At 43.0% G+C, this 14,838-nt stretch overlaps 1 protein-coding gene across 1 annotated transcript in view; it reads right to left on the bottom strand.

The window, feature by feature from the left end:
- Positions 1–14,838, bottom strand: part of LOC128685441 (UTP--glucose-1-phosphate uridylyltransferase-like) — a 58,696-nt gene that overhangs the window by 7,852 nt on the left and 36,006 nt on the right. The window contains exon 11 of the mRNA XM_070083009.1: positions 4,989–5,087. Coding sequence (XP_069939110.1) covers positions 4,989–5,087 — 99 coding nt within the window. The remainder of the gene's footprint in view (positions 1–4,988; positions 5,088–14,838) is intronic.

Genomic DNA, 14,838 nt, shown 5'->3' with positions numbered 1-14,838 from the left:
GTTCTGAGTTTTGATTATATAGTAGAGTTACAAGTGGAGAAGGTAACAGGAACTGAAGGGGACAGGCCAAACTATAAAAGGGGGGACTATGCAGGTATGAGAAACTTCCTGCAGGAGGTTCAGTGGGACAGAGAAATGGTAGGAAAATCAGTAAACGAGATGATGGATTATGTGGCAACAAAGTGCAAGGAGGCAGAGGAAAGGTTTGTTCCCAAGGGAAACAGAAATTATAGGAAGACCAAAACGAGTCCTTGGTTTACCCGAAGGTGTAGGGAGGCAAAAACTAAGTGCAACAGAGAATGGAAAAGGTACAGGAGGCATAGGACCCAGGAAAACAAGGAGATTAGTAGAAGAGCCAGAAACGAGTATGCACAGATAAGGAGGGAGGCCCAGCGACAGTATGAAAACGACATAGCATCGAAAGTCAAATCTGACCCGAAACTACTGTATAGCCACATTAGGAGGAAGACAACAGTCAAGGACCAGGTGATAAGGCTGAGGAAAGAAGGTGGAGAACTCACAAGAAACGATCAAGAGGTATGTGAGGAGCTCAACACGAGATTTAAGGAAGTATTTACAGTAGAGACAGGAAGGACTCTGGGGGGACAGATCAGATGGGGACACCAGCAAGGAATACACCAACAAGTGTTGGACGACATACATACAGATGAGGAGGAGGTGAAGAAACTGCTAAGGGACATCGATACCTCAAAGGCAATGGGACCAGACAACATCTCCCCGTGGGTCCTTAGAGAGGGAGCAGATATGTTGTGCGTGCCACTTACCACAATCTTCAACACGTCCCTGGAAACTGGGCAACTACCTGAGGTATGGAAGACGGCAAATGTAGTTCCCATTTTTAAAAAAGGAGACAGAAAAGAGGCACTAAACTATAGACCTGTGTCATTGACGTGAATAGTATGCAAAGTTATGGAGAAGATTATCAGGAGGAGAGTGGTGGAGCACCTGGAACGGAACAAGAGTATAAATGCCAACCAGCACGGATTCATGGAAGGCAAATCCTGTGACACAAACCTTCTGGAGTTTTATGATAAAATAACAGAAGTAAGACACGAGAGAGAGGGGTGGGTTGATTGCATCTTCTTGGACTGCAAGAAGGCCTTTGACACAGTTCCTCACAAGAGATTAGTGCAGAAGCTAGAGCATCAAGCGCATATAACAGGAAGGGCACTGCAATGGATCAGAGAATACCTGACAGGGAGGCAACAACGAGTCATGGTACATAATGATGTATCACAGTGGGCACCTGTGACGAGCGGGGTCCCACAGGGGTCGGTCCTAGGACCAGTGCTATTTTTGGTATATGTGAACGACATGATGGAAGGGTTAGACTCAGAAGTGTCCCTGTTTGCAGATGATGTGAAGTTAATGAGGAGAATTAAATCTGATGAGGACCTGGCAGGATTTCAAAGAGACCTGGACAGACTGGACACCTGGTCCAGCAAATGGCTTCTCGAATTTAATCCTGCCAAATGCAAAGTCATGAAGATAGGGGAAGGGCACAGAAGACCACAGACAGAGTATAGGCTAGGTGGCCAAAGACTGCAAACCTCACTCAAGGAGAAAGATCTTGGGGTGAGTATAACACCGAGCATGTCTCCGGAAGCACACATCAATCAGATAACTGCTACAGCATATGGGCGCCTGGCAAACCTGAGAACAGCATTCCGATACCTTAGTAAGGAATCGTTCAAGACACTGTACACCGTGTATGTCAGGCCCATACTGGAGTATGCAGCACCTGTTTGTAACCCACACTTGATAAAGCACGTCAAGAAACTAGAGAAAGTACAAAGGTTTGCGACAAGGTTAGTTCCAGAGCTAAGGGGAATGTCCTATGAAGAAAGATTAAGGGAAATCGACCTGACGACACTGGAGGACAGGAGGGTCAGGGGAGACATGATAACGACATATAAAATACTGCGTGGAATAGACAAGTTGGACAAAGACAGGATGTTCCAGGGAGGGGACACAGAAACAAGAGGCCACAATTGGAAGTTGAAGACACAAATGAGTCAGAGAGATATTAGGAAGTATTTCTTCAGTCATAGAGTTGTAAGGCAGTGGAATAGCATAGAAAATGACGTAGTGGAGGCAGGAACCATACACAGTTTTAAGACGAGGTTTGATAAAGCTCATGGAGCGGGAAGAGAGAGGGCCCAGTAGCAACCGGTGAAGAGGCGGGGCCAGGAGCTAAGACTCGACCCCTGCAACCACAAATAGGTGAGTACAAATAGGTGAGTACACACACACACACACACACACACACACACACACACACACACACACACACACACACACACACACACACACACACACACACACAAACACACACACACACACACAGTGCACACAACCGAGGAAGAAGTGAAGAGGCTTTTGAGTGAACTAGATACCTCAAAGGCAATGGGGCCAGATAACATCTCCCCATGGGTATTGAGAGAGGGAGCAGAGCCGCTATGTGTACCCCTAACAACAATATTCAATACATCTATCGAAACAGGGAGATTGCCTGAGGCATGGAAGACAGCAAATGTAGTCCCAATCTTTAAAAAAGGAGACAGACATGAAGCATTAAACTACAGACCAGTGTCACTGACATGTATAGTATGCAAAATCATGGAGAAGATTATCAGGAGAAGAGTGGTGGAACACCTAGAAAGGAATGATCTCATCAACAGCAGCCAACATGGTTTCAGGGACGGGAAATCCTGTGTCACAAACCTACTGGAGTTCTATGACATGGTGACAGCAGTAAGACAAGAGAGAGAGGGGTGGGTGGATTGCATATTCTTGGACTGCAAGAAGGCGTTTGACACAGTTCCACACAAGAGATTGGTGCAAAAACTGGAGGACCAAGCAGGGATAACAGGGAAGGCACTACAATGGATCAGGGAATACTTGTCAGGAAAACAGCAGCGAGTCATGGTACGTGGCGAGGTGTCAGAGTGGGCACCTGTGACCAGCGGGGTCCCACAGGGGTCAGTCCTAGGACCAGTGCTGTTTCTGGTATTTGTGAACGACATGACGGAAGGAATAGACTCTGAGGTGTCCCTGTTTGCAGATGACGTGAAGTTGATGAGAAGAATTCACTCGATCGAAGACCAGGCAGAACTATAAAGGAATCTGGACAGGCTGCAGACCTGGTCCAGCAATTGGCTCCTGGAGTTCAATCCCACCAAGTGCAAAGTCATGAAGATTGGGGAAGGGCAAAGAAGACCGCAGACGGAGTACAGTCTAGGGGCCAGAGACTACAAACCTCACTCAAGGAAAAAGATCTTGGGGTGAGTATAACACAAGGCACATCTCCTGAAGCGTACATCAATCAAATAACTGATGCAGCATATGGGCGCCTAGCAAACCTCAGAACAGCATTCCGACATCTTAATAAGGAATCGTTCAGGACCCTGTACACCGTGTACGTTAGGCCCATATTGGAGTATGTGGCACCAGTTTGGAACCCACACCTAGCCAAGCACGTAAAGAAACTAGAGAAAGTGCAAAGGTTTGCAACAAGACTAGTCCCAGAGCTAAGAGGTATGTCCTACGAGAAGAGGTTAAGGGAAATCAACCTGACGACACTGGAGGACAGGAGAGATAGGGGGGACATGATAACGACATACAAAATACTGAGAGGAATTGACCAGGTGGACAAAGACAGGATGTTCCAGAGATTGGACACAGTAACAAGGGGACACAGTTGGAAGTTGAAGACACAGATGAATCACAGGGATGTTAGGAAGTATTTCTTCAGCCACAGAGTAGTCAGTAAGTGGAATAGTTTGGGAAGCGATGTAGTGGAGGCAGGATCCATACATAGCTTTAAGCAGAGGTATGATAAAGCTCACGGCTCAGAGAGAGTGAACTAGTAGCGATCAGTGAAGAGGCGGGGCCAGGAGCTCGGACTCGACCCCCGCAACCTCAACTAGGTGAGTACACACACACACACACACACACACACACATATATATATATATATATATATATATATATATATATATATATATATATATATATATATATATATATATATATATTCTCATATATATATATATATATATATATATATATATATATATATATATATATATATATATATATATATATATATATATATATATATATATATATATATATATATATATGAGAAAATTAAGAGAGAAGTTGAAGATCTTATAAGCAAAGACGAACCAGAAGGAGGAGGAAATATGGGAGAAAGAGAGACAGACAGACCGAGACAGATAAAGACAGACAAAAGAAGGCAGCTGTGCTCTTTTTGCATTACTGGTAAAGAAAACCCCGAACACATCAGCTACCAACATTGAAGAATTAAAAGATCATAAGAAGATCAAGCTTGTATAGTGACATGTTTCACTCTGTGCAGGACTTCATGGAGGACTTGTCCATGCTCTACGCACAGTGAAACATCGTCTCAATAAGAGCTTGTTCAAGCAAGTGTTCCCCAATCCTTCCCCTCCCTCTGTCCATAAACACAATAAAACACAGATATTAGAATTGCAAAAACGGGCGAAACTTCTTCCTAACGAGTAACATAAGCCCGCATATTGTGTCTTATTCACATGCTCGTCTGTATACTTCACCAGTACGGATAAAAAGGCACAATACCGTGACTGGAACAATACACAAATAACCTTCACAGAGGAGAAAGAAACTTACGACAATGTTTCGGTCCGACTTGGACCATTAACTGTGTGTGGGTTACTTGTGCATGTCACCACTGATACACGCACAGGAAACGTGTGAACACACTGCATCCAACCAGCGCCGGATCTACCAATCCCGGAGGGGCCAATAATCCTGGAGGGGCCCCAGATTGGACTATAGTCCACACTGCTTAAACATTCTGGGTCTACTGTATTGAGAAGGAGTTGTAAAGGGTCCCCCCCCATAACAGTTCAAGCTTCAGAGCCCCCCAAAATGTAGATCCCCCACTCCATTCACCCTACCTTGAGGACGACTCCCTTCCCGAAGGTCACATCGCCGGAGACAGACAGATGATCCAGCTCCAGCATGTCCGGTATCGAGGAGAAGCGTCTGACAAAGTCCTGTAGGGAGAGATTGTGCTGTGGTTATTAAAGAAGTTCGCTGGTTTTGCTCGTTTAAAAAGCTTGAATGACCGTTGTTACGATTTTTACTGCATAAAGTAAATAAAAGTCCTGGCTCCTAAAGGATAAATGGCCTGCCTGGTCTAGGGGCATTTATATTATTTAAAATAGAGCAAGCATGTACCTTCAAACAAATTATGAAGTATAAATTTAAATGGTTAATGTATCATGAGGAAGGACATATATATATATATATATATATATATATATATATATATATATATATATATATATATATATATATATATATATATATATATATATATATATATATATATATATATATATATATATATATATATATATATATATATATATGCAAAACAACCACTCTGAAAGAATAGAGAAATTCCAAGCGCTTTCGTGACTACTCACATTATCAAGGAACTATGAAAGTGAAGCATCCAAGGAAGCTATATAAGGGGTCGGCCAGCACCTCACTATCAGATCCCACAACGGTTAAACACGTGACGCGCGCGGCGAGCCAACTTGGATAGGTCCTTTGCAAAACTCACCCCCAAGCTATTTATTTGTCCAGTGTATTATTAAATTCTACCCAAATTCTATTAATTACTGTGATCTTATTGCATATATATATATATATATATATATATATATATATATATATATATATATATATATATATATATATGTGGAAATTTATTTGGTCCCTAAAGTTCCACAGGACAGATATGACGTACAAAGGGGTCCCAGCATAGCCGTAATGGGACGGCTGAGCTGGGTGGCCCTTAAACCCTCCCAAACAAACAGCATTCTCTCTAGTTGGCAGGGATTGTTGGTAAGCTTATTTAATTTATAGATTTACCCTTCAGGGAAGGAGTAGGTAGTTTTACTGGTAGTACACTAATATTAAGATCATTGAGGCAACTGTAGACAATAATAATGTAGACCTAAGACCTTAACATAGGTAGTAATAGGCCGATAATGTAGGCAAACACTAGGATAAGTTAGCTAGGGAGAACTGGCAGCCCTAGTTTGAACGAAGAGACGAGGGTCTGGAAGAGAGACCAGCTCGTCCTTCTTAAGACAGGCACCAACTGGACAAGACGTGCCGTGATCAGCAGACGGCGCCCCCATGTGTCTTCACATTTGAGACCTGGGGAAATCTGGTAGAGGCACCTCAATGTACCGTAGATGACCTCCGTCAGGCCCATACAGTAAGACAAGACCTCCACTTTATCTCGTAGATTTCTGGCCAGTGTCTGGGGAGATTGTGAGTGAGTTTTATCTGTGGGGCCTGTGTTGCAGCTGGCAGAGCATGCCCAGTAAGTACCAGTGTCTCTTGGCAGTCTGAAAGCTAGTGTCTGTGTCTGCATAGTTATACTAGGGGATACATACCCTCTTGGATATAGGAATTTCTGAGGTGCAGGCAGGTCACTAATAATGATTGAATATTGCAGGAATTAAGGCTCCCGGTTGCACGTGGTTTCTGAGGGGAAGTCCAAAGGGGCTAAGGCTAAGCTTAGGGAAGTTGAAGATCAGGATATATGCTGCAACACCAAGTTAGTCCTTTATACGTGCATGCAGGCGAGTTTCTTGCAACATCAATCATTTGTGAAAATCTGTCCTATAAACCACTTGTGAGGCTGAGGTACCCACCTCAGAGCTCAGTGTCAACAGAGTTTGCCAGGGTAGGCGACTCACTTGGAGGCAGTCCACACAAATTTTCACAAAAAGTGGTCCTTCAAAAACCGTGATGTGGAATAGCTAGGTTAAGCTATCATAGCTAGGCCACAGTTAGGAACCAGTTTAACAAAGTTAGGTTAAGTTAGCACTCCTAGGCCCAAAGTTACACAGAGCTAGGCCAAGCTGACTATACACAGAAGTTGTTATTTGCAGTAATTTACAGGCAGGCCAGGTAGACTAGAGAAGTTTGTGAATTTAATTTTTTACAGTGATTACAAGTAATCCAGAGCAGGAGACTTGTGTGTTGATTACTTACAGTGGATTTGCAAGGTAGCCACAGTTAGGATAGGCTTGTGCAATATTTACAACAGTTATAGTAGCTAGGACAGATTTAACCTAGTTATTATTTAAAGGGAGTTATAAAGCCAGGTTTAAGCTATAGCACACTAGCTAGGTTAGGATTTACCTTATCCAACCATCCATGCTAGACAGAGTAAACTGGGCAGTTAGGCCAAGCTGTTTACATACATTATTCATTTACTGTTTCACAAGTTGATTTGTTGAATTTATTTGTGTTAACCAAGTGATTTTAATTTGTATACTGCACTTTTTATTGTGTGATTTTCATTGATTCATGTTAATGTGGGATTTGTGAATTGTACCTGAGACTAGGTTAAGTCCTGTAATTATTTGCTGGCATTGTACAGGAAAGTGCTAGGTTAAGCTTTCACATCGATACACATTTTGATTGGGATTTGAGAGCTAACAGTGTACATTTTAAGTCAGAGTAGAGTCGATATAACAAAGGGAATTGTTAAGCTTGTTGAGAAGCCTTGAGACTCTCATTCTTACCTAACACCGTGACGTGCTGTGGAGTGGACTGGGTAAAGTACAATTAGTGTCACACTCCTCATTAAACTTCGACAATGGCAGGTGGGGGTTCAGGAAAGTCTGGTTCAGTGTTAACAAAATTAAAAATATCAGTAGCGGCATACAAAGGGCATCTGAACAGAACGCGTAACAGGTGCAAGGCTACTTGCCAACGCAGTAACGTAGACTGCGATGATTTGCAAGACTGCTTGAAGAGTTTGGGGGAAAAATGGGAAGCCTATGAACAAGCATTCTCAGCATATGAGCTACAGGCTATTGAGGATAATGAATCCCAGGGTAGTCTTCAGCAGGCTCTGGACGAATTCACTAAGGATGATGTAGATTGTCATCAGGAGATGAATATGTACAAAGATAAGTTAAGTACATTAAAGGCTAGTATTCCAAGGGTGGTGTTGAACACCGCAGGTATCCCAAACAGCCACACACCTGTCAATATGTTGCCCAGGTTGCCCCAGTTGAATTTACCGACATTTGACGGAACCCTAACTGAGTACATTGCTTTCTGGGATCAGTTTAAAGCCCAGATAGATGACAGGAACGATTTGTCAGATGCCGTCAAGTTGCAGTACTTGCAGTCGCAGCTCAAGGGTAAAGCCTTAGACCTGGTCCGGCACATCCAGATTACTGACACTAATTACCAACATGCCAAAGACCAATTAGAAGACACGTTTGGCAACACTGAGGAGATAAAGGTAGCTATACTTTATCGGTTGTTGGATCTAGAGGCTTGCCGACATGACCGTCAAAGCCTAGAGAAGTTCCGTATTGAAATTATGAGCTTGACAAACAGTTTCAAAGATTTGCATGATGAGGATGATTCAGAATGGGTCCTTAGCCAGGTGATTCAGAGGAAACTGGCTAGCACTACAGTGCATGAGTTACACTTAAAATATCGGACGAATAGGTTCACGATAAAACAAATTGTTGAGGGGTTGGGAGATCTCGTTTCTCATTTGAGCATAGGTGTGAGAGAGGAGTCACCACCATCACCACATAAAAACCCAGACAGTCACTCAAAGATCTCGAGAGATCAGTCTAAAGCTCATACGACTAACGTTGGAGTGTACTATGGTAAAGAAGTGTCTAAGGTAAGAACCTCTAAGCAGAACCTCAGAGGCACTCATGCCAGAATATGCGTGTTCTGTGAAGGTGAACATGCTAGCATGAGTTGCTCGGAGTATATAACACTGAGCAGTAGGCAACAGAGATTAAGGGAGTTGAGACTCTGCTTCAAGTGTTGTGGGGAACACTATGCGAGAGACTGTGGCACCCAGTTCAGTGAGTGTCGAGTCTGTTGCAAAGGTAAGCACCATACTGCACTATGTCCCAATAATTTAAGGGAACCCCAAGCTAGTAGGGATATCTCTCAGGTAGAGATAGAAAGTGAGTCTGAGCCTGAAATGGTAGCCAGCGTGATTAGTGGGAGTGAAGTCTCTAATCCGAGTGAGAATCAGTGAGGTGCTGCCCTACCTACAGTCATGGCAAAGGTTGAGTGGGCACAGGTCCGAAACAACCCGATTATTCTTTGACCCAGGAGCACAAGTATCCTTGATAACAAAGAAGTTGGCGGCTAAATTAAAGTTGAAGGCCACAAAGAAAGTTAGTATGATGTTGGGAGGGGCTATAAGTCAGGTCCCACCCAAATCTTATGATGTGGTGGATGTCACAGTCAAATTAGGTGGACATCGCAGAGACATTACAGCCTTGGTGGTACAGACGCTACCCATGGCAATTACAGTGAGAGGTCTTGCTGCAGCAGCTAAGCGATTGAAAGACCTTGACGTGAAGCTGGCAGACCAGGGAATTACCACTGACACAGTCAGAAATGTAGGTATCCTGGTGGGAGCCAATCATATAGATGACTTCCTGTCTACACGACGGACGTTTAAGGAAGGAATTGGTTTATACAGATCCCCAGTAGGATACATCATAGGCGGCAGGATTCCACCTGAATTCCCTGCCACGCCAGATAGAGGAGAAGCTGTCCCCATGATAGCTGGGGGAGTAGTGATAATGAATACCAGTATACACGATGAACCGCCAGGGAAGCTGAACCAGGTAGGTAGTGACGAACACTCGGCTGCCTTGGGAAAACACTTTTACAGGGTACGTAAAGAGGGAGATAGATTGCCATTAAATCTAGGGAACCTCGTAACAGTGGGAGGAAAGGCTACCAAGGAATGTGGGTCACTGGGTGGGAAAGTACGGAGCCGCTCAGTCAAGGCCAGACATACGAAAGACGTTAAAGTTAAAGCAAAGGATGCTAAGACCACCGGAACCAACAAGTTTACACGCCCAGAGGTCCACACAGGGGAAACTGGATGATTGAAGTTAGACGGGAGTCTGCTCGACGAGAGTGGCCGGACGGCACTCGTGTCCAGGGTCCGCTGTGGGGGGACTCGCGGAAGGTGAACTTGATTTAGACTTAGCGCCTACCTTCGCCGGCAGGAGGATGTGGAAATTTATTTGGTCCCTAAAGTTCCACAGGACAGATACGATGTACAAAGGGGTCCCAGCATAGCCATAATGGGACGGCTGAGCTGGGTGGCCCTTAAACCCTCCCAAACAAACAGCATTCTCTCTAGTTGGCAGGGATTGTTGGTAAGCTTATTTAATTTATAGATTTACCCTTCAGGGAAGGAGTAGGTAGTTTTACTGGTAGTACACTAATATTAGGATCATTGAGGCAACTGTAGACAATAATAATGTAGACCTAAGACCTTAACATAGGTAGCAATAGGCCGATAATGTAGGCAAACACTAGGATAAGTTAGCTAGGGAGAACTGGCAGCCCTAGTTTGAACGAAGAGATGAGGGTCTGGAAGAGAGACCAGCTCATTCTTCTTAAGACAGACACCAACTGGACAAGACGTGCCGTGATCAGCAGACGGCGCCCCCCACGTGTCTTCACATTTGAGACCTAGGGAAATCTGGTAGAGGCACCTCGATGTGCCGTAGATGACCTCCGTCAGGCCCATACAGTAAGACAAGACCTCCAGTTTATCTCGTAGATTTCTGGCCAGTGTCTGGGGAGATTGTGAGTGAGTTTTATCTGTGGGGCCTGTGTTGCAGCTGGCAGAGCATGCCCAGTAAGTACCAGTGTCTCTTGGCAGTCTGGAAGCTAGTGTCCATGTCTGCATAGTTATACTAGGGGATACACACCCTCTTGGATATAGGAATTTCTGTGGTGCAGGCAGGTCACTAATAATGATTGAATATTGCAGGAATTAAGGCTCCCGGTTGCACGTGGTTTCTGAGGGAAAGTCCAAAGGGGCTAAGGCTAAGCTTAGGGAAGTTGAAGATCAGGATATATGCTGCAACACCAAGTAAGTTAGTCCTTTATACGTGCATGCAGGCGAGTTTCTTGCAACATCAATCATTTGTGAAAATCTGCCCTATAAGCCACTTGTGAGGCTGAGGTACCCACCTCAGAGCTCGGTGTCAACAGAGTTTGCCAGGGTAGGCGACTCACTTGGAGGCAGTCCACACAAATTTTCACAATATATATATATATATATATATATATATATATATATATATATATATATATATATATATATATATATATATATATATATATATATATATATATATATATATGATCACTTTTTAGTTGTAGCTACACTGAGAGTAAAAGGTAGATGGGATACAAGGAGAATAGAAGCATCAGGGAAGAGAGAGGTGAAGGTTTATAAACTAAAAGAGGAGGCAGTTAGGGTAAGACATAAACAGCTATTGGAGGATAGATGGGCTAATGAGAGCATAGGCAATGGGGTCGAAGAGGTATGGGGTAGGTTTAAAAATGTAGTGTTAGAGTGTTCAGCAGAAGTTTGTGGTTACAGGAAAGTGGGTGTGAGAGGTAAGAGGAGCGATTGGTGGAATGATGATGTAAAGAGAGTAGTAAGGGAGAAAAAGTTAGCATATGAGAAGTTTTTACAAAGTAGAAGTGATGCAAGGAGGGAAGAGCATATGGAGAAAAAGGGAGAGGTTAAGAGAGTGGTGAAGCAATGTAAAAAGAGAGCAAATGAGAGAGTGGATGAGATGTTATCAACAAATTTTGTTGAAAATAAGAAAAAGTTTTGGAGTGAGATTAACAAGTTAAGGAAGCCTAGAGAAAAAATGGGTTTGTCAGTTAAAAATAGGAGAGGAGAGTTATTAAATGGAGAGTTAGAGGTATTGAGAAGATGGAGGGAATATTTTGAGGAATTGTTAAATGTTGATGAAGATAGGGAAGCTGTGATTTCGTGTATAGGGCAGGGAGGAATAACATCTTGTAGGAGTGAGGAAGAGCCAGTTGTGAGTGTGGGGGAAGTTTGTGAGGCAGTAGGTAAAATGAAAGGGGATAAAGCAGCTGGGATTGATAGGATAAAGACAGAAATGTTAAAAGCAGGTGGGGATATAGTTTTGGAGTGGTTGGTGCTATTATTTAATAAATGTATGGAAGAGGGTAAGGTACCTAGGGATTGGCAGAGAGCATGCATAGTTCCTTTGTATAAAGGCAAAGGGGACAAAAGAGAGTGCAAAAATTATAGGGGGATAAGTCTGTTGAGTATACCTGGTAAAGTGTATGGTAGAGTTATTATTGAAAGAATTAAGAGTAAGACGGAGAATAGGATAGCGGATGAACAAGGAGGCTTTGGGAAAGGTAGGGAGTGTGTGGACCAGGTGTTTACAGTGAAACATATAAGTGAACAGTATTTAGATAAGGCTAAAGAGGTTTTTGTGGCATTTATGGATTTGGAAAAGGCATATGACAGGGTGGATAGGGGGGCAATGTGGCAGATGTTGCAGGTGTATGGTATAGGAGGTAGGTTACTGAAAGCAGTGAAGAGTTTTTACGAGGATAGTGAGGCTCAAGTTAGAGTATGTAGGAAAGAGGGAGGTTATTTCCCAGGAAAAGTAGGCCTTAGACAAGGATGTGTGATGTCACCGTGGTTGTTTAATATATTTATAGATGGGTTGTAAGAGAAGTAAATGCGAGGGTCTTGGCAAGAGGCGTGGAGTTAAAAGATAAAGAATCGCACATAGAGTGGGAGTTGTCACAGCTGCTCTTTGCTGATGACACTGTGCTCTTGGGAGATTCTGAAGAGAAGTTGCAGAGGTTGGTGGATGAATTTGGTAGGGTATGTAAAAGAAGAAAATTAAAAGTGAATACAGGAATGAGTAAGGTTAGGAGGATAACAAAAAGATTAGGTGATGAAAAATTGGATATCAGATTGGAGGGAGAGAGTATGGAGGAGGTGAATGTATTCAGATATTTGGGAGTGGACGTGTCAGCGGATGGATCTATGAAAGATGAGGTGAATCATAGAATTGATGAGGGGAAAAGGGTGAGCGGTGCACTTAGGAGTCTGTGGAGACAAAGAACTTTGTCCTTGGAGGCAAAGAGGGGAATGTATGAGAGTATAGTTTTACCAACACTCTTATATGGGTGTGAAGCGTGGGTGATGAATGTTGCAGTGAGGAGAAGGCTGGAGGCAGTGGAGATGTCATGTCTGAGGGCAATGTGTGGTGTGAATATAATTCAGAGAATTCGTAGTTTGGAAGTTAGGAGGAGGTGCGGGATTACCAAAACTGCTGTCCAGAGGGCTGAGGAAGGGTTGTTGAGGTGGTTCGGACATGTAGAGAGAATGGAGCGAAACAGAATGACTTCAAGAGTGTATCAGTCTGTAGTGGAAGGAAGGCGGGGTAGGGGTCGGCCTAGGAAAGGTTGGAGGGAGGGGGTAAAGGAGGTTTTGTGTGCGAGAGGCTTGGACTTCCAGCAGGCATGCGTGAGCGTGTTTGATAGGAGTGAATGGAGACAAATGGTTTTTAATACTTGACGTGCTGTTGGAGTGTAAGCAAAGTAACATTTATGAAGGGGTTCAGGGAAACCGGCAGGCCGGACTTGAGTCCTGGATATGGGAAGTACAGTGCCTGCACTCTGAAGGAGGGGTGTTAATGTTGCAGTTTAAAAACTGTAGTGTAAAGCACCCTTCTGGCAAGACAGTGATGGAGTGAATGATGGTGAAAGTTTTTCTTTTTCGGGCCACCCTGCCTTGGTGGGAATCGGCCAGTGTGATAATAAAAAAAAAATATATATATATATAATATATATATATATATATATATATATATATATATATATATATATATATATATATATATATATATATATATATATATATATATATATATAATGGAGCATATTCAACCTACTGTATTATATATCAACATCACCTTTATTCTCTCACCTCACTAGGACGCTGCTACCAGTGAGTAAAACACCATCATTTATAAACAGGGAGGCTCCATGTCAGTCCCCCCTTTCTGCAGCCTACACAACCTGTAGGTTGTACTAGTACTCTCACAAAACTTAAACAGGCCTCTGCACACAGGTAAACATGACAGCACTTAAAGCAATAAAATAACCTATGGTACAAATTGACAAAAAAAAATCTCTACAAAAAAACAAACGGCGACGTCTTAAGATATATTTCTGCAGCTGCTGCGCTCCAGGTATTGACACACACACTTCACTGTCCTCTCCTGGCCACTCTCACTGACCAGGAATAATACGCGTCCGGTTTCAGAACAATCCCGGAACCTGACATTACATATATATATAGCGTTTTTTATACACAATGTTCACCAACACACTGCGGAATAATCGTTAAGAGAAAGCTTGGTATTGGGGGGGTGTAAAAGAGCTTATTTTGCTTCTTTAGAGAGCTTGACTGATCTTTAAGAGAGCTTAGTACTGGGGGGTTTAAGTAAATCCAGTACTCTCTTACCTCTCTCCCATTCTTAGGCTAATAATAAGTGTGATTCTGGTATTTTTCCTACTTTTTTTTTTCCAAAATTTGCGTTGATGAAGAATTCATAGCAAGTTTTAAAAAAAAAATCCATCCATTCCTTTTCATTTTTGGAGGATGTTTCAGCATTCAATCCTAGTGACATGTGTGATTCTCAGTCATTTATAGATACATGTATGCAAAACAACCACTGTGAAAGAATAGTGAAATTCCAATTGCTTTCGTGACTTCTCACATTATAAAGGAACTATAAAAACAATACAACAAAGGAAGGCATATAAAACGTCGAGACCACACCTCACCATCACATCCCACAACAAAGCAACACCTGACGCGCAACGACACCCGACTCATAAGAA

This window comes from Cherax quadricarinatus, chromosome 8, assembly GCF_038502225.1.
Source record: "Cherax quadricarinatus isolate ZL_2023a chromosome 8, ASM3850222v1, whole genome shotgun sequence".
NCBI classification, from domain to species: Eukaryota; Metazoa; Arthropoda; class Malacostraca; order Decapoda; family Parastacidae; genus Cherax; species Cherax quadricarinatus.
Note: the sequence above shows the minus strand (reverse complement) of the source record. Positions and strands in the feature narration are given on the sequence as shown.